The 27,827-nt window shown below is 41.3% G+C and overlaps 1 protein-coding gene across 3 annotated transcripts in view; it reads right to left on the minus strand.

Annotated features, from left to right (window-relative positions):
• AIG1 (androgen induced 1) overlaps positions 1–27,827 on the minus strand; it is a 246,779-nt gene that overhangs the window by 26,027 nt on the left and 192,925 nt on the right. For all 3 annotated transcript variants that reach the window (XM_047770055.1, XM_047770057.1, XM_047770056.1), the window contains exon 4: positions 20,097–20,212. In XM_047770055.1, coding sequence (XP_047626011.1) covers positions 20,097–20,212 — 116 coding nt within the window. The remainder of the gene's footprint in view (positions 1–20,096; positions 20,213–27,827) is intronic.

Consider the following 27,827-nt stretch of genomic DNA (forward strand, 5'->3'; position numbering starts at 1 on the left):
CCTGTACTCTTAGCCTATCAATGTCTTTAAAGTGGGTTGCTTGTAGGCAACACATATTTGGGTATTGTTTTTATCTTTGTGACAATCTTTGTCTCAATTTTATTTAGACCATTCGCATTTAAAGTGAATATTCATATAGTTGAATTAATAACAGACTTGTTTATATTTTCTAGGCATTGTACTGATTTTTGTTTCTTTTGTTTCCTTTTTGTTTTGCTTTTTAGGGCTGCACCCACGGCATATGGAGGTTACCAGGCTAAGGGTCAAATCGGAGCCGTAGCTGCTGGCAACATCAGATCCAAGCCGCATCTGCGACCTATACCACAGCTCATGGCAATGCTGGATCCTTAACCCACTGAAGAACGCCAGGGATTGAACCTGTGTCCTCATGGATGCTAGTCAGATTCGTTAACCACTGAGCCACTATGGGAACTCCTGTTTCTTTTTTTCTTCTTCTTTTCCATTTTCTTTGGTTGTAATTAAATATTTTATATGCTTTCATTTTCTCTTCTCAGAGTATAAATCATAGATATTTTTGCAAAATTTTTTAGTGTTTCCCTAAAGTTGCCATACATGTTCAGAACTAATACAAATCCACCTTCAAATATTTATTTATAGGTAGTGAAAATACCTAATAAGAGGGTATTCTCATTTCTTCCTTTCCATCCCTTATAAATTCATTGCCATTGATTTGACTTATCTACATGCTGTAATCCAACACACTGTTACTATTATAATGTTGAACAACACTTCTCCAATAGATCATTTAAGAACAAGAGAAATAAAATATTGTATTTCTTCTTTACTTATTCTTTTTTTCTTTGTTCTTCCTTTATGTAGATCCAAATTTGACCTTTATCATTTTCATTCTCCCTGAAGAATATCTTTTAACATTTCTTCTAGGATAGGTTTGTAGGCAATCAACTCCTTCAGTTTTTGTTTGTCTGAGAAAATATTTTTTCCTTTACGTGTGAATGGTAATTTTGCTGAATACAGAATTGTAGTTTGTTGGATTTTTTTTCTTTCAACACTTTAAATATTTTACTTCACTCTCCTCCTGCTTGAAGTGGTTTCTGATGTGAAGTATGCTATAAATCCTATCTTCATTCTTCTATAAGTAAAATGTGTTCCCTCACTCCCCCACACTCCAGCTTCTTCTTCTGGTATTCCAATTTTGTGTATGGCAAAACTTTTGAAATTGCTTCACAGTTCCTGAATACTGTTTCATCTTTTCATTCTTTTTTCTTTTGCATTTCAGTCTGAGAAGTTTTTACTGATACACTTTCAAGCTCATTGATTCTGTCCTTGTCTATGTCCAGTCTACTGTCATCAAAGGCATTCTTCATTTCCATTAAAGAGCTTTTCTAGCATTTCCTTTTGATAATGTCTTAGAGCTCCCAACTTTCTGCATCTAAGACTCCCGTTTTTACATGTCTCTACGTTTATCATGAGAGCCCTTAACATGTTAATCATGGTTATTTAAAATTCCTTGTTGGATAATTCCAAAATCTGTGCCATTCTGGTTCTGGTGCTTGCTTTGTCTCTTCAAACTCTTATTTTTTCTTTATTTTATTATGCTTTGGCATTTTTGTTGAAAGTCAGACATGATGTTTATCATACTAGAAACTGAAGTAACCAGAACTTTAGTATGTTAGCCTGACTAGGACTTGGGCTGTGTTTAATGTTTGCTCTAGCCACAGGTGCCATAGGCTTCAATTTCCTTTACTTTCCTTGTTTTTCCACTCCCTTCTCGTTTTCCTTAAGTTTCCCTAAGAGCTCCCTCTTAAATAGAATCTGTGCCTCTCAGTTGTAATCCACTATCATACTGGATTGTTGATGCGGTGGTAGGTGTGGTGGAGATGAAGATGTATTCTATAATCATATGGTTAAATCTTAGTCTTTTAGTGGGCCCGTGTCCCTGGGTTATGATATAGGAAAGCTAGAGGGGGCTTGCATTGACTAACTGCCTTTTCTCCAGGTCTGTAAGGCCTTGGTAAAATCTTTTCCCATTCCAAGAAGGGCTTTGTCATTGAGAATGCACTGGATATATTTCAGAATGGTTATTCTTTCACTCCCCTTGCCAGAAACACAAGAGTTTTTCTTGGCTCTTCACTATTAGTTTCATTTATCTTTGGATCTCTATCAGCTAGCACAGCCAATACATGGTGAGTACTGTTTATATTTGTAGTACAAATAAATCAGCGAATGGAGGTAAGTCTCTAAAGAAGATGGTTCAGAATAAAAACTAGAGAGTATTTCTACCTCAACACTGGTGACTGCATTCAAAATAAAAGGCAACTTAAAATTAACATTCATTAAAAATAGGCAAAAATGTTGATTTTTTTCTAATTTATAAAATGAGAAAACAGTGGTGCTTTGTACACTCCAGGACAATTGAAGGCCTTCCTTCTTCCAAAACAGTGGTCTGGTTCACTGATGGGCTTCTGGAAGCAGTGCAGGATTGCATCAGGCCAGCACTTACCCTAGCTTGGCTTGGAGGACCTGCTTCCACCCCTTCCCATAGTCCTCCACTGCATTTCCTCTTCTTGATCAGTAAGTCACCCCAGTTTCTCATCCTGCTGACCTCGAACTGATCTAATTCTTAGCTGCCCCTCTGGAAAGCCCACATCCCCCCCATCATTTACCCCACCTGCAGGGTAAATGGATACCTCTCAATAGCTTCAACCTTCAACCCTTCATTCAGCTTAAATTTCTTCCACCTCAACCTTGGGTCCTTTCCATTTCTTAGTCTAATCAGCCAAATTCTTATCTAATTCCCTAATAATTCCCACTCTCCATCTCACTGAAGTTTTCTTTTATAACTACTTTAAAATATATTTACTATTTGGCAAAAATGTACATATCTTCACATATGTTACACCTATTTAGGCCAGAACTACAAGGGAAAGCCCTAACAGTGCCCTGTGGAGATTTCATGAATTAAAGTAGCTAAACCTGAAGCACTAAAGTCCTATCAGCTCATAAACATTTTCAGATCTCCTAGCCTCTGGGAAGGAGATAGTAAATTAAATTGAGTTACAGTTTTTACTCTCTCTTGAGTAAGTGGCAGAAGTGATGTTGCGGCATGATTGAATAGAGGAACGATATTAAGCCTTAGTAAATTCTTCTATCTGAATGACTGAGTACCAGTTGACTCATCTGGTGATCTGTGTTAGAATAAGCCAGGATATACAGCAAAAACTGACACAACACTAGAAATCAACTACTTTAATAAAAAACAAACAGGCTGCATCATAAAGCTCCTATGTGCAGCCATAAGCTCAAATAATTGATTCACAACCAAAGGGAGTGGCAGGTGCCAGTTGCACTAATTTTTAGACAACAAAGACAATGGTAAATCCAGGTGTTGAGTCACTAGGAAAGATATACACATAAAAGAATGCAAAAAAAAATATCCAAAAGCTGTTTTTCCTCCATGTTACCTTTTATATGTTAAAAAGTCGATGTTTTTCTTCCCTAGTTTCACATTGCACTCTTACTAGGTACAGTCACAAACCTGTCTTTTCTAAGATTCAGCACTATCCTACTCATCATTTAGCTCTATTTGTTTCTAGAGCAATGATATGAGACCACTGAGGGTCATTACTTAAGACATAATATAACAAGATCAAGGGGACACTAGTCCGCTGTAGTGGACAGCTGCTTAAAAGAAAAACTGAGTAGAGAGCATGTCCTCCTTTCCTGTCACACCCAAAGCCCAGCTTCCAGACTATACTGGCATTATCAATATTTTATTTCTTGTCTTTAAGCAGTGACAGGGTGAGTATTTGGATACTATGTTACAAATGGGAATAACAAAAGAAGGACTGCTACCATGGAAACCTACCTGATGGCCTTTGTGGTGAGCTCCTTGCTACTTGAATACAAGCAAACTCCACACAATAAAGAGCCGATCAACATTAGGCATAAAGCTTTTATGCAAGAGCACTGATTATTAACTTTAATGAATGCCTTGAACATTGCAATCTGAGGCAGCATTATTCTTGTCCAACCTCATTATTAGATAAGCATGGGGGAACCTGCATTAAGATATACTTTGGATTGCAAAGCAAGAGTCAGTTTAAGGCCATCTCCCACTCCTTTTCTCTTGTAAAAACAAGCTACACCATTAGTTTAAAGATGCATGCACTTAGAAATAAACTATTAAAAGCAAACTAAGTAGCTGGATTGTTGCCAACTAAATTTTAATACATCAAACTGATTTAATTTGTATGTGTCAGATATTGCTTCCTCTACACAGTGCCTTCCTCAAAGGAAAATTAATTCAAAGGCTTGGGGCATACAATGTTTTAAATGTAGCTGTATTTTATAGGCAAGAGTATTTTAAAGAATGGTTTATCTGGTTAAGTTCAGGGAATATCCCTATTATCACAATATGCCAGTAAAATTTCTGATTTTCCATAATTTAATATTTTGGGGGAATATATATACATGGGCAAATTTTTCATTGAGTTAACAAAAAGGAATAAAAAGTTGAGTTAACAAAGTTGATGGTAATAAGGGGGCATACCACTAGTAGTTTTCTTTCTTTTGAAAAAGCACTTTCACCCTCTCCAATGTCAATTAAGAGTTTACGTCTCTAATGCCAGATTACATTTGAAATCCTGGCTAGTGTCCTATTCTTCCCTCCCTGTGTCCACCTGGGTGAATAGCCTCTTGCCACTTTTAAGTTATGTTCTAGAAACCTTCATTCAAGAATGGAATATCAGGAGTTCCCGTCATGGCTCAGTGGTTAACGAATCCAACTAAGAACCATGAGGTTGCGGGTTTGATCCCTGGCCTTCCTCAGTGGGTTAAGGATCCAGTGTTGCCATGAGCTGTGGTGTAGGTCGCAGATGCGGCTTGGATCCCGCGTAGCTGTGGCTGTGGCTGTGGCGTAGGTCAGCAGCTACAGCTCCAATTCGACCCCTAGCCTGGGAACCTCCATATACCGTGGGAGTGGCCCTAGAAAGGGCAAAAAGACCAAACAAAAACAAAAACAAGAATGGAATATCAAATGTGAATAAAGAAAGAAAATGGGAAAACTGACGAGCTAATATTTTTCAAAATTTTATTTTCAACTTTGATAGAAACTTATTCAGAAATACAAATAAATGCGTTTTGACGAACATTAATCACTCTAGTTCTCACTTATTAAGGGTGTGAAGGTTTATCTCTGAGGAATTGCACCCACCAGTGTGTTGGGAAGACAGCTACACTACGACCCTGTCTTAGTTCTTAGCATCTTTGACCCTCATGGATTTATGGTTTTAAAACTATGCATCATAAAGGAGATAAGATGGTGGAGTAGAAGGACTTAAGCTCACCTCCTTTCGTGAAAACAATAAAATCACAATTAACTGCCAAAAAACTATTGACAAAAAAGACTGGAAACTATCTAAAAAGATACTCCACACCCAAAGACAAAGAGAAAGCCACAATGAGATGGTAGGAGGACTGCTTTCACAATCTAAGTAAATTCCATACCTGCTGGACGGGTGAGCCACAAACTAGAAAACAATTATACTGTAGAGATTCTCCCACAGGAGGGACAGTTCTGAACCCCATGGCAGGTTCCCCAGCCTGGGGACCTGGAACTGGGAGGAGGAGCCCCTAGAGCATCTGGCTTTGAAGGCCAGTGGGGCTTGAGTGCAGGAGCTCTGCAAGTCTGGAGGAAACACAGACTCCACACTGGGAAGGTGTACACAAGGTTTCACATACACTGGGACCCAGGGCAAAGTACAAACTTCATAGGAACCTGGCCAGACCTAGCTGTGGGTCTTGGAAGGTCTCCTCAGGAGGCAAGGGTTGGCTGTGGATCACTTTGGGGAAGGACACTGGAGGCAGAGGCTCCAGGGAATAATCATTGGCGTGAGCTCCCCTAGGTGTGGCCATTTTGGAAACTAGACCTGGTCCCACCCAAGAGCCTGCAGGCTCCAGTGCTGGGATGCCTCAGGCCAAATAACAAACAAGGGTGGGAAAACTGTCCCACCCATTAGCAGACGGGCTGTCTAAAGTCCTCCTGGGTACACAGCCAGCTCTAAACACACCCCTCCAAGCGGCCCTGCCCACCAGAGGGACAAGACTCAGCTCCACCCATCAGCGGGCAGGCACCAGTCCTTCCCACCAGGAAGTTTGTGCAAGCCCCTAGATCAACTTTACCCACCAGGTGGCAGACACCAGAAACAAGAGGGGTTATAACCCTGAAGGCTATGAAAGGAAACCACAAATACAGCAAATTAGACAAAATAAAAAGGCAGATAAATGTGTTCCAGATGAAGGAAGTGAAAGTATGCATCATTCATTCATTCATTTATTCCTTCAAAATTTACTGAACTCTGATTACATACCAGCATTGTCTCTGGCAGTGGGGCTACATGGAGAACATCCTAGTAGCTGCTGCCTACAAGCCCAGCACCTGTGCAGGGATGAGCTTTTAGAGCAGTGCTGTGAGTGCTTCATGGGCGACTGAAAGATGCCACGGGAGGACTTGAAGGGGGCATCTAACACAAACTGAGAGTGTCAGGGATGGTTTTCTGGAGGACATGGCATCTAATCTGAGACTCAAAGGCAGACTGCATGTGGAAGCGAGGCCTGGGAGAAAAGGACCCCCACAAAGCAAATACTATAAATGCGAGTTGAGAGAGACCAAGGGGAGGTCCACGGAACAAGATTTGTCAAACTGGCATGTGGTGTTCTAGAGTCAAGGAGAGCTCACTCTTAAAGGTTTTGTAAGCCATAAAAATCATATGTCCACACAGTATTATTTTGTGGTCTCAGATTGAAACAGGCCCATTCCATGGCCTGAAATCCTTCTATTTCCCTGTTATCCCTTTCTCTCTTCAACTATGTGGATGTTTTATACCTTCACATGTCCCTCTTCAGCCAAAAAAGTGGAGACAATCCAAAAATGTCCATCAATTGATAAATGAATAGATGAACTCCACATATGTATACAATGAAATATTATTTGGCCATAAAAATGGCTAAAGTATGAATACATGGCACAACATGGATGAACCTTGGTACCACTATAAGTGAAAGAAGCCAGAATAAAAGACCACATATTGTATGACTCCATTTATAATGAAATATCCAGAATAGGAAAATACCTATAGACAGAAAGTAGATCAGTCATTACCAGGGGCTGGGCGGAGAGGGGATGGGAGAGTGATTGTTTAAATAGTACAGAGATGCTTGCGGGAGATGGTTAAAATATTCTGTAATTAGATAATATAATGTTTGCACAACTTTGTGAATATTCCAAAACCCAGAGGATTGTATACTTAGGAGGGTGAATCCTGTGGTATGCAAATTATATCTCTATTAAAAAATGATAAGGTAGAGGTATAGATGAAACAAGTTTGGCAATATATTGGTAACTGTTGAAACTATGTGATGGATAATAGAGGTATATTATATTCCTTCTTAGAAAAACAAAACAGAAAACCCCTTCCATGTCACCTGCCTTTCTCTTGCATTCAGATAATTTCACATCACAAAGAAAACAGAAACCAAGAGATAACCTAGCTTGGGCTCACCAAACCTTAACATTTGCTTATAGCCTTTCTTCATGCACTCATTGCTGAATTTCTCAAATGCTTGGAGCCAAACATTCTGCCAGGAGGTGGGGAACATGGAAATGAATAGAAGAGGCCTAGCTTCCACCCTCAGGATATCATCATGCAGAAGGAAAACCAGACATTTAAGAAGTAATTCCAAATAAGCAAGAAGCAGGAAGGAAGTAGCACAGACCTAAACTAGATGGGGAATCCTGGAAGTTTTCTTGGAAAAAGTGATGTTTAATGTAAAATTCCAAAGGTTGGTGGTTCACCTATCAGTGGGTTAAGGGGTTGGGTTGGAAATTGAGTGACAATTGAGGGAAGAACATGGGTAAATGTCTTGAGGCAAGAAAGACATGGTGGCTCTAAGGGATGGAAAGCAGTTGAGTGTGGCTGGAAGATAGAGGCTGAGTGGACAAGAATGGGAGGGGAGGTAGCACAGGTAGGCAGGGGTGAGGTCATCCAGAACCTTTGAGCTCACTAAAGAATTTCAGCAATGAAAAGCTCTCCAGATGCTGACACTGCTTCATGGCCAGTTCTCCATCTATGTGTGCAGCAAGTGAAAGTAACAGAATCTAGAAACCACTGTTCTTTTGCTCAGTGAGGGCTCAGACAGAAGAAAAAAGGTCTCTTCTGGGATAACAACTACTGTGCCTGTCTGCCTTCCATTATTTATTGCCCAAGATAACAGGATGCCGTGGTAGGTATGGGGCAGAAGGAGAACCATACAGATGATGAACTCAGAACGAGAGAGAGAGAGAGAGAGAGAGAGAGAGAGAGAGAGAGAGAGAGAGAGAGAGAGAGAGAGATCACCAGAGAATGTCATTGAACATGGCTCTATTCCTACTGGGTGAGATGGGAATCTGGCATTACATCCCTGCAGTGATTCCTGTTGCTCCTGAGAAACACCATGTTCTCCTTAATGATGCTCCCTTGAACTTCAGGACCACTTGTCACAAGTCCTGTTTGACCCCTTCAGTACACACCTTGTATGCTGCTTTTCTGGCTGTGCTGTCCCTGTAGCCTTTGGTCCTACACTGCTGGGTGTACAGACTTGGGCAATGCTGTTACCCATATAATGCCCATCTATGAGGGTTATGCATGCTCCATGTTATCTTATTTCTGGACCCAGCTAGCTCATATTTGGGAGAATATGTCTCAAGATTGTAAGAAAACGATGTTACAGCTTCATTATTACAGCAGAAACTGTACATGACATCAAGAAGAGGTGCCACCCTATCCTGGATGTCAAACAGGAGCTACTGCTACCTACTGTCCTCGCCGGAGAAGAGAGCTGAGCTCCCTGGCATCAGTTAAGGCTCCCTAGCAGTGAGAAGAGGCTTAAATCTGGGAGTTCTTTCCAGCCATTCGTCTTAGGCATGGAATCCTGGCATTCATGAGAACGCTTCCAGTTCAAACTTAAGATGTGGTGCTGCTATTGGAAAGGACCTATATGTCAACACAATGTGCAAAAAGTGGTTTGGAGGTATCACCAAGTATCCTGGTATTACTGACTTTAGGACAGAAACAGATGTCACAGCCGTGGAACCAACCACCATGAAAATTAAGATGATTACGCCTCTGAGTGCAAATATGGTGTCCAGCTATTCCAGCTGATGTGGATTAGCAAGTAGGATTCTGATGAGTTTGGCTTGTCCATTGGCCACTGCGAATACTTTTAAGTGGACACTGGCTTTCTGTATGAGTTAGATTACAAGTTTGCCCCAGCAGAGGTTTACATCTTATGTTAGACTCATCTACCTGCATATGGCTTTTTAAAAGAGACACCTGTCCTTGTCTGTTAGGCAGGCAAATAGCACCATTTCACACTGTATTCAAGTCAACTATTTCTTGATAACATATTTTCTGAAATTCTGTACCTATGTTTGGTTTAAAGTTTAGTAAATTCAGTTTGGCATTTCGTGTGACCACGGGAGGCTGAGGGTAATGTGTCTATGGAAGGGACTTGGCCTGATGTGATGGCTTTTCTGTGCCTGACAAGTTCTCGTGAGTTGTTCACCCCTCTGGGGCCTGATCAGATCTGAACAGAGTACTAATGAGAATTCCTGGATCTTTCTAGAGGCTGGCCAGAACTTATGAATGAACTGTAACTTCTTTCTTGTAGTCTTCCAGCGCAGTAGCTAACCCAACCCTTCAGACTCCATTTTCTTTCTTCTCCAGTGTTTTCTCCGCAGAATATCACGGGGCTAAATTACTCACTATAGTTGCAAAACGATTTGTATTTGTACCTGCAAATTTATGCATTGCCTTGATTTACGTAAGGCTTTCATACGTAATTCTCAGCTTTTAAGGATGACTTACACATCTTGTTTTTCTGCTGTCAGGTGAGAATATCACAGCCCAAGGATACGTCATGGTATAAGGAAAAATAAAAGTGCTACCAAAAAAGAAAAAAAAAAAAGAAAAAAAAAGCAAACTTTCCAAAACTGGAATAAAAACAAACTCCTGAAGAGTTTTAAGTAGAAGCATTAACATGATTGGATTTGCATTTTAAAATAATCTCTGGCCAGGAAGTAGAATGTGGATGGAAAGCAGCATAAGAAAGCTTGCCCAGAGGGTTTGAGTGTTTGGGACTGAGCAGAAGAATGGGGCCTGCCAAGGAGGTGGCCAGGGAGCACCACGGATGGCTGGGCATCACAGAAAATGGGCAAATCCATCAACCAACCAAAAAAACCAGTTCAAAGAAGGATGCTGTGGAGAGGTAAAATAAAAACAGTTTTGGTAGGAAGAGTGGAGGTAGTGATTGGAGTGGGGAAAATCCAGATGATTCCAGGGGCACTGAACCTCTTTGACCACATGACTATGATTTGCTCTTTCTTGCCTCTAGGCTATCACCTTTTTCTGCCTGGGACACGCTTACCTGGGGCCATCATATGGCCAGCTCTGCTTCACCCTCAAGGGCCAGCTTACATGTCACCTCCTCAGGGCAGCCTGCCATGACCTTGTAACTTGGGGATAAGGAATGCTCCTCGGGACACTGAGAACCTCTTGTATTTCTTCTATGATAAATAGCTCTTATGCACCGTAGGGTAATTGCTTTTAAATTTCCCTTTATCTGTCAAGAGACAGTAAGCTCCTGACAGCAGAGCCAAAGCTTTATACTTTATTGACCTCCTGTGCCTAGCACCATGCCTGATACACAGGAGGGACTCCATGAATACTTGTTTGAGAGAATTAAGGAGTTTCATCCTGTGTCCACATGGACCTGGTTCTTTCAGAATGTGGGAGAATGAAAATATGATAATGATAACCAAACTAGTTCTAGTTCCTTCTTTTACTTTGGAAATTATTGGGGAAATGAGTGTACTTAAATGTCTAAAGTCAAAGTTTTGCAAGGCTATTTTAGACCAAGTTTCTGTTGCCATTTTTACTCTATCTCACATTAAAGGTCTTTTTAGCTGTAAAATTTTGATTCTTGAGGTATAAGCTCAACTGTGGTGCAGATAGCTCCTGCTCTGAATTGTTTATTTTCAGTCAGTTTTTATTCCGTATCTCCTGGGAGCCCAGCACTGCTGGGTGCTGTGGGAAACAGAATCCTGGGAACACGTTTCCTCCCAGTGACCACAGGCTGCAGAAACCATCTGCTGAAGGTGGGGTGGGCAGGATTAGGGTCCCTGGTGAGGAGGGTCATGTTTTCCCACCCATGCAGCCAACAGAGAATATGTTCTGAGCCTTCAAAGTACTATCTTGTACTTAAAGACATCAAGAAGGCTCCCCTCAGGGAAATGAAGAGGCTACACTTGGGCTAAAAAAAAATGGATGTTTTCTCTACTTGAATTTTTTTTTTTTTTTGGTTTTTTTTGGGCCGCACCCGCAGCAGTATGGAGGTTCCCAGGCTAGGGGTCAAATGGTAGCTACAGTTGCTGGCCTATGCCACAGCCACAGCCAACACCAGATCTGAGCCGAGTCTGCGACCTACACCACAGCTCATGGCAATGCTGGATCCTCACCCACTGAGTGACAGGAATCGAACCTGAGAGTCCTCATGGACACTAGTCGGGTTCGTTACCACTGAGCCACATGAGAACTTCTACTCGAAATTTTTTTATTGTTTGAACTGGGTCATCTCCCTTACAGGATGTCACTCTGGCAAGGAGCACAGTCTGTGAGGTCCCACCTACAAGTCTATCAGCTTCAGTTGGCAATTTGAAGGATCAGGCAGGTGGGAGAAGAGACAATAAAGCTGAAATTCAGTGTCAGAAAAATAGATGGTAGGAGTATTGTAAACACCTTACATGGTTATTATTGAGCTAAGTGTAAGATAGGTGTAAATTTTATTATATGTATATAATTAAAAATAAAAAATGTCCTTACTTTGCTTGTATTTAAACTCACATCCCATCACAATTTCTCTTATTAAGCACTCTATCTTAAGAATGTTTTCTCTGACAATTTGATTGATGTGATATTTAAAGAGAAGAGGTATGTGCTAACCCTCAGAAAATCAGAGATGAGGAAGCTCTTTAAGATTATTTCAACTGCTTATCTTTTTCTTGCTCTAGATAGTGAGGGGAGAACTGCGTGGCAGACTTTGAAAATAAATCAAATAACCACATAACTGCAACTTTTTTAATGTCCCAGATGGAAATGAGCAGATGACTACAGCAGTGCACCACAGAGAGGCTGACCCATGTCTTGGGAATCAGAGACATCCTCCCTGGGAAAGAGAGATTGAAGCTAATACCTGAAGGCTGAGTAGGATTCGGCGCTAATAATTGTGGGAGACGGGTCTGCAGGAGACGCGGGGCTGAATGATGGCAGGGGCGGGGGGGAGGTGAGAGCTTTAACGTTGGTAGGAATGCATTGCTCTTGACAATCAGTGAGGTCACTGCTAATAAGCAATGCGGTTGCTTGAGTGCCTCATGTGCTCATTAATCTATTATCTATAACAGGAGATAATGTGCAGGCATTACCTTCCATTTTATTTATTTATTTTTGACCACACCTGGGGCGTGCTGAAGTTTCTGGACCAGGGAATGAACCCGTGCCACAGCAGCAACCTGAGCCACAGCAATGACAAAACCAGATCTTTAACCCACTGAACCACCAGGGAACTCCCTTTTTTTCCCCCTCCCATTTTAAAGGTGGCAAAAATGAGGCTAAGAGAGGCAAAGCCTGTAAAAGAAGGGATCTGAACAAGAGCTGTCTGATTTCAAGGATCTGGACCTCAGCACCCAGAGCAGCATAACAGGTCAATGAGCAAAGAAACATGCACACAGCAGCTGGGTTCAGGCCCCTTAAGGACTGGGTATTTTTAGAATAAACGCAGAAGAACAAGGGCACTGCACTGAGTGCCGATCGTGTAGCAGTCATTTTGTACCCATTTTTCTGATTCTTATAGCAAACCTGCCTAAGTACCATCACTTTCCTTTTTTTTTTTCTTTTTTTTCTAGATGGGGAAACTGAGGTCCTAGGAGATTAAGGGATTCGCGCAAGTGTATTGATTGTCTTTTTTTTTTTCCTTTTCTTTTCATAGCTGCACCTGTGTCATGTGGATGTTCCCAGGCTAAGGGCCAAATTGGAGCTGCAGCTGCCAGCCTACACCACAGCCACAGCAACATCAGATGTGAGCTCCGAGACCTGTGTTGCAACTTAAGGCAGTGCCAGATCCTTAACCCACTGATCGAGGCCAGGGATCGAACCCACATCCTCACAGACACTAGGTCAGGTTCTTAACTCACTGAACCACAATAGGAACTCCTTTTAAAATTTTCTTTTCCTAATTGATCATCTATTGTTGCTATAACACATTGCCACAAACTGTGGCTTAAAAGAACATGAATTCATCTTAGAATTCTATAGGCTAGAAATCCAATACAAGGGATTTCTTTTGTGGCTCAGGGGGTTAAGAACCGGACATAGTGTCTGTGAGGATGTGGGTTCAACCCCTAGCCTTGCTCAGTGGGTTAAGGATCTGGAGTTGCCTTAAGCTGCAGCGTAGGTCAAAGATGCAGCTCAGATCTGGTGTGGCAGTGGCTGTGGCTCGGATTTGACCTCTAGCCTGTGAACATCCATATGTAGTAGGTGCAGTCCTAAAAAAAAAAAAAAAAAAAAAAAAGAAGAAAGAAAAGTCTAACGCAGGTCTCACGAGGCTGCTGATATCAGGATGCAGGATGTTAGGGCTGCATTCCATTCCAGAGGTTCTAGAGCAGAATCTGTGTCCTTGACTTTTCTAGCTTCCAAAGAGAAGTCCACATTCCTTGGCTCATGGCTCCTTCCTCCATTGTCAAGGACAGTGAAGGTTGGTTGAGTCCTTTTCATATCACCTTCTGTTCGCCCAGCCATGTTCCTCTCTGACCACAGCTGGGAAAGGGTCTTTCCTTGTGAGATTAGACTGAGCCCACTTGGATAGTGCAGGCTGGTTTTCTCATTTCAAGGTCCTTAATGAAATCACATCCGCAAAGTCTCTTGTTGGGTGAGGTGATGTATTCATAGGTTCTGAAGAATGGGATGTGGACATCTTTGGGGACCACTGTTTCACTATCACAGATCAAGGTTAAAAAGCATTAAAGGGGCTGAGTCTGGACTTTAATTTAGATATGGCCTAAATTAAACAGGAAATACTGTTGACTCTTATCTTCAAAATATATTCAGAATCCTACTACTCACAACGCCATTTCTATCACTTTGGTCCAAACCCCATCATTTCCCTCTAGAATTAACTTCTATAGCGTCTTAACAATCCTCTTGCTTCATCCTTGCCCCCATCCATTCTTAACATAGTAGTCAAACTGGCCCTTTAAAAACATCTAAGATCATGTCAATTCTCTGTTCAGAACTTTCCAGTACTCTCAATTTCATTCTGATTTAAGGACACAGTCCTTATAATGGCCTATGGAGGTCCGGTAGGACCGTCCCTCTGCCCGAGGAGTCGTTGTTCACTCCCCATCTTGCTCTGCTTCAACACACTGGCCCTTCTGGGTAGAAGGGGCTCTTCATTTTCATTCTGCTCTCTGCTCTAGTTACTTGAGTAACTAGTTACTTGGGTAGAAGGGGCTCTTCATTTTCATTCTGCTCTCTGCTCTAGTTACTTGAAGTAGAAGGGGAGGGTAAATCTTGATTTTTGGCTATCTCTTCTCCACCCAGGAAGCAAAATGGGAGGATGAATATCTTTTGCCTTCATTCCCCATGCAAGTGCACATGTTTGCCCCTGTTTTTCTGGCTGATACCAAATTCCACTGATTCCTGCTGTGAGGCTGATGCTCAGGTATTCAGATGCTCACTTTGCACAGGGTACCATGTGGGAGGCTAGTCTCTGAAGGGCTTCCTTTTCCACTGCAGACATTGTGGGAGATAGGCTGCCTCTAATTTGCCCTCAGGGTTCCTCCTGGCTTATGCCTATGGCAGAGCTCTCCAGTGTTTTTGCCCCTGGGAAACTCTTGTCCAGGGGCTGGCCTTGCTGAGTGGACAGTTCAAGCCTAGCAACTTCCATTGATGTTGAACCAGATCCACAAGAATCTCATTTATCTTTGCCACTTATGATGATGGGCTCTAGGCTTCTCTATAGCCGTCCCTTCCCTCCATCCTTCTGTATCCTTCCAATGCACTTTCCTTTGCTTGGGTAAGAGGCGTAAGGAAGGTTAACGAGTTTGATTCCTAAATTAGATTCCAGCCTTACCTTGGATATTTACCAGGGCTTCTCTTGGAGCCTCTTATAAGGCTTTGGTGAGTGTGGGAGGCACTTCCTTTAGCAGTGGCTCACCAAGACCCCAGACTCAAGAGTCAAAGACCCTCTCCCTCTTTTCCAGCCAGGCTGAGAAAGGAGGGTGGGGAGGGTGGGCATGGGAAAGAGTGCAATGGCTTTGGGGATGGGGAAGGAAGCAAGGTCCTTTGGTTGTCACTCATAAGCCCCAAGAAATATGAGGAACTTATCACATATTTCTTTCAGCTTGTCCCAGTTTTCTGATGCTTGGAAATGAGCAAAACTTTAACACACTATCACAGATGTAAAAGTCAACGAAGTAGGCAGTTATGGTTGAGTAAAATGTTAAAGGTGAACAGAAGAAACTGTTGGCCATCTTCTGGGCAAAGGACAACTGTATTTGCCAGATTTGTTTAACTGGTGAAGCATCCAATTAAACAGAGAGTTTAATGGGGTCCCAAATTTAATTTTTTTTAGTGAAGAAGGTGCACATTTTATGCAAAAAATGTTTACTTGTTCATGGCTTAAAATTCTTTGCAAGACCTTTTTTTTTCTTTTTTATGGCCACACCTGAGGCATATGGAAGTTCCAGGCTGGGGTCGAATCAGAGCTGGAGCTGCCAGCCTAAGACACAGCCATAGCAACACCAGATCAGAGCAGCAGCTTTGACCTATGCCGCAGCTTACAGCAACGCTGGATCCTTAACCCACTGAGCAAGGCTAGGGATGGAACCTGCATCCTCACAGAGACACCGTCAGGTCCTTAACCCGCTGAGCCATAATGGGAATTCCTCTAAGACTTTAATTTGAGTATATTCATTTTTATTTTTAAGAAATTTTCTTTATTTTATTTTTAAAGTAAAACTTGAGGAAATACAGAAAAATTATAATAAGAAAATGAACAGAAAATTTGCAATTCCAAGGCTAAGGGATAATCAGGTCTAAAAGTGATCAAATTCTGATTTGGGACAATTTCAGTTAAGTCATAAAAGATCATGCTTCATTATGATTTTACTGTGTTTTATTTCCTGACAATCCTTTCAAACTTAAGAAACAAAGCAGTATTTTCATACTTTTTACTGTTTTGGATTTTTAAAGTGACGAGTGTACGAGTGAGTGAGAATGAGTAAAAGAAGAGAAGGGACTTGTGGCATCGTAACTAAAGTTGCCAAACCCTTGATAAGAAAGCATTATGTGCTTTTACGACTATTTGCTGAGGAGCTTCTCAGAACAGCGAAGACAGAAATAATAATAATAATGTTAGCAAATATAGAAACTTTTTACTGTGTGCCAGGTGTAGTTGTATGGGCTCTACATATAGTCACTGAGTCCTCACAACCTCCCCATGCAGTGCCTACTGTCATGTCCCTGTTTTATATTGGAATAAGCTAAAGCCCGGAAAGGTTAAGTGCAGGAGTTGGAATTCAAACCTAGGAAGTGACCTTAATGACCGGACCTGGCTGCTTCTGATGCAAAACGAAAACAACTAAAAACTCAATTAACCTGTTCACGCACGGAGTTATTCTTCACATAGTAAGAAGGCATAGAGAGTATGGTTCATTGTGTAGACTCTGCAGCCACACTCCAGGGCCTGCACTGTACAACTGACCCTGGAACAACAAGGGACTGCGATGGTCCACATACACACGGATGTTTTCCAATAAATACTTATGACTGTACCATGTAATCTCAAATTGGTTGACTCTTCAGATATGAAACCTCAGATAGGAAAAAGTCACAGATACAGAGGAACCATGTATGTGGAGCTGACTGTAAAATCATACGTGGATTTTCTACTGAGGGGAGGGTAGACACCTCTAACACCAAGGGTCAAGGGTCATCTGTAGTTCTGGCAACAACAACAACAACAAAAAACAGTGTCTTTTCCTTGGGCAAGCCATACAATCTCTCTAAGCTTTGATTTCCTTATCTGCAAAATGAGCCAGATAATACTTATCTCAAAGGCTTATTTGGGGAACTAAACACAATCATATTTAAAAAGTACTTGGCATAGCAGTCAAAAAAAAAATGGTATTCATTACAATTCCTGATAATTACTGTAGCATTAGAAACCCAGGGGACTTTTGTGTTGTGTCCTGCATGAGTGAATATGGACCACCTCGTGTATTCGGGGAAGTCTCACAAATAAGGTACTCAGAAATATGCTGAAGGAGTGATGGCGGAAGAGAGGTGTGCGGGAAGGGAGGCAGAGCCCACCGTCAGTGTCGGGGGTGGGGTGGGGGCGGTATCTGTCCCAGACCTCTGGGTAGGTGGAAAGAGAAAAGCAGTGGGGAGGTGGGCATGGTAAGGCTCTGGGATGACTTCAGATGCTAATATTGGGTGGGACTGAGATGGGGGCTGGGAAATGGAGCTACCAAGCTTGGGAGCTCACTGGGCTCCCATGCATGAGGGAAAGGAGCGGTATCCCTTGCTTTCACCTCTCACTATCCAAATTTAGGAGAACAACAGGTTCACAGGGGAGGGAGACTTGTGAGTATGGTCAGGGAGCTGGAATCAAAGCAAAGCAGACAGGCAGGCTGGCCAGCAGCCTCGGGGGTACAGATTCAGCTCTACCGCACAGAGGATTGTAAGGGAGATTTATTTTATAATTAGCACGCGATAAGAGGAATGCCTTCTCACATTTGACATAAGGTTTTGGAATGTCCAGTTACAGCCCTGGTACGTCGCCAAAAGATTTCACATCTGGAACCTTTCACTGTTGTGTCACTGGTACATTGGCTCTGAGATAGTCTGGAAGCCAACAAAAGTCAGTGCCTTTTTGCTAACAATGACAATCCTTGGATTTCTATAATGCGACATGATGTGAGGGGCATTGCTTAGTGCGGGGCATTGCTAGGAATGCCTAGGTTCTGCCCAAAGGAAAAAGTCTACTTTGAAAGCTTTCTCAGAGCATATCTGGGAGAATTCACTGGTTAATGCAGATATGTGTCCAAACAAGCACTGGTTTGCTTAGGGAAGATGAAGAGCTGGCAAGCCTCCCGTGGCACAGAGTGCTTGAGGAATGCTTCATTTTAATGAGGGATCTTGGGGGTCTACAATGAAGACTATGTGGTATTTCCCCATGTGTCTCTTTGGAATGTGGACTGATTGTACCTACAATGAAAGAAAAGCCATCAGAAAGTATGTACTGCCTGAAATGTCTGGGGCTGTACAAGATGCAGATAATTTAATGGCATATAAATGAATTCACAGAAATACTCCCAGAATTCCCAGAGTAAAAATCTTCCCTTCCCACAGGTATGTAAATATAAGTGCAAAGTAGTGAGACTGTATTTGGGGGTGGGGAAAGGCATTCATTTTTTTTTTTAAACTGATGCTATAGACTATAAACACTGTAGCTTTCCTTGAATAAGTGTTAGCTTTCCTACTGACTTTTCTGAAAGATGAGTTATTTGAACAGCAAGTTCATATGTATACAACACATACATTCATTTTTAAGACATAATTTCAGAGCTCCCGTGTGGTTGAGTGAGTTAAGTATTTGGTGTTGTCACTGCAATGGCTTGGGTTTGACCCCTGGCTCAGGAACTTCTGCATGCCACAAGTGCCCCCACCCCAAAAAAAGGCAATTTCACAGTTACACTTCACCTGTGAACCCTGATCATTTGTGCCTTTTCTTTCAAAGAATGTCAATGCTTAACATTTTACGTGGGGGGAAACATCTAGAAAGTGACCAGGAAAACAAATGTTCCCTGTCAAGAGGCAGTGACTAGTGACTAGTCAATGAAGTGGCACATGAAATTGAACATGACCGAGTGTTGGATCTGGGGGCTATAGTCTGGATGGCCCCTTAACTCCAGCCATAGGGTATAACTTTCTAGAAGCAAATTCCCTTTTTGTTCAGATTTGGAGCATGATGTGATCATTCAGGCAAAGTATGTGAAGTACTGTGCTGACCTTTATATTATATTTGTGGACTGGCTGGAGTAAAATGCTCCACAGAGACTGGCCTCCCCAAGTGCCCCTGACTTTTGCTGGGATTAAGTACAGTTCTGGGGTGTTTGGAAGAACATGATTCAGTCCTTCAGGCCTAAAGGAAGGGATGGTGATCCAGAACTCAGGATAAGAGAGTCCCAGGAGGCAGCAGTGCTGGGGAGAGGGATCTCTTCTGTGTTTGCTCTTGTATCAAAGAGGACTTGGAATTATACAGAGATATAAGAAATTCTCTATCTTAAGATAATTTTGAAATGTTAAAAAACAGAGCTGAAATTAAAGTGAAATAAACTCATCAAGCAAAACCTCTTTATGAGATAAATTTGGCACTTCCCTCTTGGGACCTACTCATACTTCACAGGCCAAGTGAAGATTTCCTACAGTTTATTTATTCCAATTTTTAGAAACAAAACCATTACATGAATGCTATACGTAATAGCTAATTCTAGAATACGTTTTAAACGGACACAGGAAAATGTACATTTTCATTTGTTTTGCTTAGAGGATAGAAGTCACTCCTCTAAGAGGTCATTTCTTCTGCCCTCATTTGCATTTGCTGCAACTCCCTCACTCCCCAACAAAAGCAACAACAACAAGAAAAATCCCAAGTAAAAAAGCCCTTCAGCAATAAAACTGATGTCCAAGAAAAACATTTAGTTTGAAAAAGAGTTGAAAAATGTAGCCTTGGAAGAACCACTGCTTACATGGGATTGTTCAACAAATTCCTGTTGTGTGAGGTTTGGCATATACTTTCTAAAAATATAAGCATCTGGGGAAATGAGACAAAGCCCAGGTCTTGGACCAAATGAGGCACGCAGTGTGAATCTGTTAGTGATTATATCCATAATGAAATATGTGCCCAAATTTAGCAGTGCAAAATCTAATACAATACGAAAGCCCAGCAGGCACCATCCTTACCATAATATATAGCCAACAGAGAAGGTACATATGGCAGTGAGTCCGCTGCGCCTACTGGGGTACTCATGGTGTGATGTCCTCATCTCGATTAATATAAAGGGCAAAACCGTTGTGTGCTGAAAAAGAACAGAGAACAGGTGACACACATCCTTATCATCACCCCTCAATAGCTGTTTTGTCTTCAGTCGGAGAACGGAGCGTGTAAATTCCTAGCAAACGTGCCACAGCAGAGAGCACTCCAGGAGGCAGGATGGACAGGAAAACATGTAGTCCATCAATTGCTCCCATGGTTTTTTCTTCTGTATCTTCATTTTTGAAATTGTATTTTGTTTATGGCTGATACACAGGAAATTTCCATAATAAAGATGCATAGTGAAAAAATTGGAACAGAAGAAGGCAATAAAAATAACCACTGTTAACATGTTGCTATAGGTTCTTTTTTCCCCCTCCTTGTTCATATTGTTTATACACAGTTGAGATCATGAATCATAAATGCATGCAATTTTGTTTGGAACTGTAGCATGAGAATTTTTGATATGCCATTTTTAGAAATTCTTCTAGAATATCAACTCTGACCTTAGCTGCTTAAAACTCCATTTTATGGATGCATCAACATTTGCTTAACCAAATCTTATTCTTGGACATTAAGGAGTAAACGATGTTCAATTTTTCATTTATTAAAAATGTCACGATGAATACCTTTTGGAGAAGTCTATATCTGAATGTCTGAATATTATATTATTTTTTACATTGATTTTTAAATTTTATTTATTTATTTTGGCCACCCTGTGGCCTATGGGGTTCCTGGGTCAGGGAGCCTTAAACTTTCTGCTCTACATAGCTGTTTTGACTGCTAATACATTGTAATTAGGCCACAGTATGAGTAGAATGTGAGGTAGGTGATTCCACAGTTGGGAAGCTTTATATTTCCTTATCCTTTGCTTCTCTGTTATTGCTTTAAAACAGTATAATTAGCGCTTGAAGGGAACCACACAAAATGTAGATGGGTGTTAACACAGAGACAGTATGTATCCTAAAGATCTACTGTTTTTTTTTTTCACTATAATCTAATCACCTCAGATGACACTGGCCTGGAATTTCAGCAACAATTTCAGACACCAACGACACTTTTACAGCAGGGCATTATATAAAATTCAAATATCTAGTTAGTAATAAGGCCAAGACTTAAATTCTACACAGAAGAAAAATCCTTGCAAATCAAATGTTCACACTGAAGATAATGCTGACTCGATAGCCTTTGTGGGTAATAGACTGATATTATTTTTGACTTGTTAATACTAAAAAATATCAAAGATCTACCTCTTCCATTGCTCCAAACTGAGTAAAAAAAAAATCACCCACTTTAAAAAATAAATAAGTTCAAATAACAAATCTGAAAATTCGTATCCAGTTATCCAGTTAACATTATTTTACCTGGCCTACTTGCTGATGGTCAGATGTCGTATCTGGAAGGGTTAGGATGTACTTTGATGATGCCAGGCGAAAAAAAAAAAATCTCTTTGAAAAATGAAAATATTTCTAGATTACTTCATTATTGGCATCATTTCCACTGAAAAGGGGCTGCTTGTTCCATCAGTGATGTAAGCAAGGACAAAAGATCTTTTTGTGGCTGGCTGTGCCTATGCCAGTTTTGGTCAGCAGCAAATTTTATGTGAGGGTAATAGATTAGCACTCAGAATTTTCAGGCGCTAAAGAATGTATATTTCTCTTTCTAAAAATTTATGCTAATTATGTGTACTGATAAACATTATTAGCAAAAGTAAAAAAAAAAGTAAAAAATAGTGCAAAATATTTATAGCAAATATCAATGTTTTCCTTAGTTCATAAAACTAGGGGAAAAGGTAAAAAATCTACAGAGCATCTTTTTGAATCTCTAAGTAACCTTGGGTAGCAAGTTGTGAATCAAACTCTGTAGCAGCAAGAGGGATAATTATTTTAGAATGAGAGGTTCATGCCATTCAGTTCTAATCCACTCCCAGGCAACATTTTGCTTCAATGAGTTAAGAACCAGGAAGGAAATATTCAACTCCATTTAAGAGCATCAGGTACACAAGAATGGTAATCTTAGGTTTTGTTCTCGGTGGCATTTGTAGCACTTCAAAAAGAACCTGGCACATAGGTGGTGCTCAAAAAATGTTCGTGGAGATAATTTAATCTTCAAAACAACATCTTAAGTGAGAGTTACTAACTCCATTCTGCAGCTGAGATAACAAAGACTCAGAGAATGTAATTACCTTGCACTAGGTTACAGAGCAGCTACATCTGGAGAGAGTTCAGGATCAGCTCTTTCTCCAAATCCCATGCTCTGTTTTTTCGTGTTTTGTTTTTGTTTTTGCTTTTTAGAGCCACACTCAAGGCATACGGAAGTTCCCTGGCTAGGGGTCAAATTGGAACTACAGCTGCCAGCCTTCGCCACAGCCAAAGCAATGCCAGATTCGAGCCGTGTCTGTGGACCTGCACCACAGCTCATGGCAACACCGGACCCCGACACAGTGAGAGAGGCCAGGGATCGAATCGCATCCTCATGGATACTAGTCGGGCTCGTTACCACTGAGCCATAAATGGAGTTTCCCCCATGTTCTATTTTCTATGTTAGAATTATGTCTTTAGAAGGTATTGGAGTTAAAGAATCTTTGACTCTATAAACCTATAGGAGTACAGGATTAAATCACTTACATTGTCTCACAATAGACCAGAACTAGTTTTTGAGCCTCAAAATAAACCAAAAGGTTTTCACTATATAAAACATGTTTTACTAAATGTGTTCTTTCCTGTGGCATGTAAGTATTCTGAATAATATTATGTGGAGGAAGGGACCCACAGATGCAAAGTGCCTATAGAAGTTGAAAGTCCTAATGCAGTCCTGTCACACAATTCCTGATTTTTAAAAAATTATTTTCTTGGTCAATTCATATTTCTTCTTAAATAAATAAAACTTAGGAGCTCGATAAATGAGAGTTAATAAATGGAATGTCAAAAATAGGAGATAACCACAAAAACAAATACAATGAAAACTAATTGATCTTTAGTAAATGTTCCATAAATGTGTTTGATCAGAGCCCTGCTCCATATGTGTTAAGAAGAGATGCTAGTATTGGAAGGGCATTAAAGTCATGCTAGAATGAAAGAGAGACTCTCCCAAATGGAATCAGAAGGATTGAAAGATAATTGAAAGGGAATTACCTTTTCACCAGGTGATTCAACATTAGCTACTGCCAGGCCCCTGTGCCACATAAATCATCTCGGGTACCATCTCAGCCACACATCTGTGCCCTGGAACAGATCACCTATAAACTGTAGCCATACCTTCAAACTGCTAAATTATTTGATTTATGAACACATGTTCTTTTGCCAGAAAAATGGATAGATGGATAAGTAGGAAGTTTAGGTACTAATGGAGGAATGGAATGGTATTTAACAAGATTAAAGAAATGGATTGACACTACACAATAAGGATCTGGACTTGCTTGCTATGGGGGAAAATATTTTGATTATCTGTGATGGCATTCAGTAGCCTATAAACAAAAGGGACGTTTTAGAATAAACTTTTCCATGGAATAAATAGAAGGCTAAAAAATATGGACTGTGTGATGGTATGAATTCAGGCAAGTAGAGTGGATGAATTAGGGGACCATGCAAAATTATTTTAGAGCCCTAGCATCTATGGTTGTAGTCAGAATGTACCACACAACAAATATTGAGCAAGATTTGAAGACTATTTCACCTGTCATTTCCCTGGTCTTTCTCCTTTTCTCCAAAATACTTGTAAAAAAGAAGAGTACTGCTCCCATATCAATGGAGCACAGATAAAAAGCATTTCTTCCTTGGAAACAACAGGAGCTTTTGAACAGGAGATGTACCGGATCAGCCCCTGCCAGGCTGGATTGTAAGAGAGCTGGCAACTCCATGTCCACTTCATTGCATCTGTAGGACACAGGCAGACCTCAGAGAATGTTCTCAAAGTAATGGATACATCAAATTGCCAGGTGAGCTTGTTAAAAATGAGATTGCTGGTCTAGCTCTGGGGCGTCTGGTATACCGGATGTGGCGTAGTGCTCATGGTGGTCCCCACCCAGGCAGACCACTGTTCCTGTCTTCGTATTTGTCAGGATATCTAGGTTTCTTGTATCTTATGACAACTTTTTTTTTTTTTTTTTTTTTTGCGAGGAAGTAATGGCATTTTATTTGTCCTTTGTCTTTGCAATCGGAGCTTCTCCTTAGGGCTATTTGATCATACAAATTGTGCATCTGTAGGCCTGCAGTGTATGAATTACTCATTCTTTAGCCTTTGGTAGTCAGAACCATGAGGGTTTATTACATTTACATTTATCAGATGAAAGGTTCCTGGAGATCTATGATGTTTGTGCAACCCTCACCCAAACTTGAAAATAATTATATGTAGTTCTACAAAACATTACAGATGTGAGTGCTGCATTTTGTTCTAATGAGGTTGATATATTAAAAGGCACTTCCATTGTGGCATTTTTGCAAAAGACAATTCCAAAACATTAGTACTGACTATCTATAGAGGGCCATAAGGACGATGGAGCCAGCTCTCACTGATTTTGGAGTTTCCCCAAAACTTGACAAAGAGCCATCATTTAAGAAAAATATATTTTGGACAGCCTTTCTCTATACATTTACATTTTAGAATCAGTTATTATATATTGACCAGCTGTATTTTGTATTATTGCTTACTTTTAAACAGCTTAAATGTCTTAAACTCTACTAAACCTAAAGAAACGGAATTATCTTTATTTGTGGTTCACCCTTTAAAGCCTTGTAGGAAAATAAAAACGGTGCTGTCCCTTATCCTCTGTAGTCCTTATGACAACTTTTGATCATAAATAAAAAGCTGAAGAATGGCTGTGTGCGTGTGTGTGCATGTGTGTGTGTGATCATGTGTTCTAGAGCACCTGCATTTGGAGGGTGCTTGGCTGCTGGCAGGGCTTGAGGTGTGACTAGACTTGCCTGTCCTTGTGAAGGACTGTCCCTATAAGGTCCTAACAATGGACAGCACATTTAAATACATTAAAATATGTAAATATATTTAAATAAAACAATATGGAAAAACGGCTCTAGACTATAGAAAGTTGTACACTCCATACTGTAATGTGAATATTTTGTTTGTTTGCTCCCCCCCACACCCTTTAACCATCTCTAGAATAAAAGAGGACTAAAATAGAAAATGTTGTCCTGTAATAAAGCAAGAAGGAATTTTCAAGTTTGAAGATAAATCCCATTGTATTAGTAAACCATGATCTACAATGAAAGTGTGACATGAGGAAGACTGGCGAAAAAACAAACGAACATAAAAAACCACTGAACACTGACTGGTTCTGACCTCTGCAAAGCATCTGGACTCTCCAAAGAAGTCAAACGTTGGATGACTGCAGGGAAAGCAGCCTTGAGTGGGGCATGTGCAGGACTGGTGTGGAGTTTCCCCTGGAGCAGCTGTAAGTGCAGTGGCAGCAGATGTGGGGCGATGGCAGGGTCACCCCAGGCAGCTTGGAAACAGGCTGATGCAGGCTCTAAAAAAACCTTAAACTTCAACTCTGAAAACCTGATCAAATGCTTTATCCTACCACCAAAAACTGTCATTATTAATTTTATTCATTGGTCAGCTTAAAATCTGCCACTTTCCCTCACTATCTTCTCATGGAGGGATGTTAGTGCTTTGAGGACAGAAAACTGCCCATTTCAACCACAGTAGTGTCTGGTCTCCAGGAGTCAAATGAAACTTTCCCTCACTGTGGGCATCGCTCTCCCAAGGGCTGAGGTGCTGGGTTTAGTGTGGCGACGCCAGAACAAAATGCATAGACTCTCCCTGGGAACTGCCAGAGCCCTTTAAACCGTGCCTTTTCTGTGTGGTGATGGATACCTGTTTCTGCCCACTGGCAAATCACTCCGAGATGCATCTCAGAATGAGGTGGGAAATGTGACCCAGGGTCAGAAACTTAGATTCAGATGGAACCAATATTTATGAAGTGCCAGCATGTTCCAGGCACTTCCAAAATGCTTTATGGACTCAGTACTAAATTTGGGATGCATCCAGTTCTAACATTAGCCGCAACAGCTCTAAGGACATGGTTTTAATAATTAGGCCAAATAAACAAAAGAGTGCCACGCATTAAACCAAGACGCGTGTATCTTTGCAAGTAAGAGCAAATGATGTATCACAGAAACAAGTACACTAGGACAGTGGTACCATTTTCCTGGGCAATTATTTTTGCATTTAAAAAGCATTTTTAATATGACTTGAGGGAAGTTAATATTTCTTGATGAATCTTCCTAGTGAAGTTATCTATAAGGTGCCAAGGGGTCTGTGGTGTTATTAGGGGGCTCCAGAGTATGGCTTTTTTTCAGCCCAGCAGTCTGTGGGCCGCCAAAATACATTCTTCTTTTTATGGATGTGATTCTAGAAATAACCCACGTTGTACCTTAAAACCTCACAGTGACTTGAAGGTGACCTAATATTCACTTCTTCCATGAACATTTCACAATTAGTATTTGTGGTTCTTAGCGTGGCAGTCTAATGACTGCCCTCAGACCAGAAGATGATTATACTATAATAAGATCCATGCAGACATGCACACTCATGATGGGGCAATGGCTGAAGGCTCTGTTCTGCACAGGCAGGTCAAGGGAAAACTCCACGCGGCAGGAGACGTTTCACCTGGGTTTTTACGTGGGACTGGGGCTTCACAAGCAGAAGGAGACGGTTCATTTGCAAGGTCAAGAAGAAGAAAGTACACAGTCCAGACCACTGTGGGGTCTGTAGGACAAGAAGGAGCATGAAGGATTAAGTCCGGACAGGTGAGCTGGACAGCAGCCAAACCATGGAGGATGTTTATACAGACTCTGTCCTGTAAGAATCAGATAGGCTTAGAGTCCACCACGGAGTTTAAGGTGTATAGAGGTAGGAGAAACATATCTGAGTCTTAACAGTAGAAAGAGCAAACAGGAGGCAGGACGGAGGGTGGATTGAAGAGGAAGAGAGCTGTCAGCCAACACGCTCCTCTCTCCTTCCTCCCCTCTGTCCTACTTGCTCTTCCTAAAGGAAGGGACCGGATTCTTCCATGACTTTCTCCTAGGTTGTCCTCTCTCCCGCCTCTCTGCAGCCTCCTCACCTTCCTTCTTTCTACTTTTCTTCTCCCCTCCCCCCCTTTTTTTGGTCTTTTCTAGGGCTGCACCCCTGGCATATGGAGGTTCCCAGGCTAGGGGTCGAATTGGAGCTGTATTCTCCAGCCTACACCAGAGCCAGGGCAATGCGGGATCTGAGCCGCATCTGCGAACTACACCACAGCTCACGGCAAAGCCGGATCCTTAACCTACTGAGTGAGGCTAGGGATCGAACCCACAACCCCATGGTTCCTAGTCGGATTCGTTAACCCCTGCGCCACGACAGGAACTCCCCTACTTTTCTTTTCTCTTTTACTTCAATAAGTACCATAATGCTGAAAATAGGGAAAAGAATAAATAAGAAGGCTGGTCTTCAATTTTGGTAAATATATATACAATAGGCAAACATGTTAAGATGACTTCTTTCATCCCTCTGTGCTTTATGTTGCCTCCCCCCCTTTATTTGGGGGGCCACATCTGTGGCATATGGAAGTTCCCAGGCTGTGGGTTGAATCGGACCCACAGCTGATGGCCTGTACCACTGTTACAGCAACACAGGATCCGAGCTGGCTCTGCGACCTATACCAC

The sequence above is a fragment of the Phacochoerus africanus genome, chromosome 2 (assembly GCF_016906955.1).
Source record: "Phacochoerus africanus isolate WHEZ1 chromosome 2, ROS_Pafr_v1, whole genome shotgun sequence".
Taxonomy (NCBI): domain Eukaryota; kingdom Metazoa; phylum Chordata; class Mammalia; order Artiodactyla; family Suidae; genus Phacochoerus; species Phacochoerus africanus.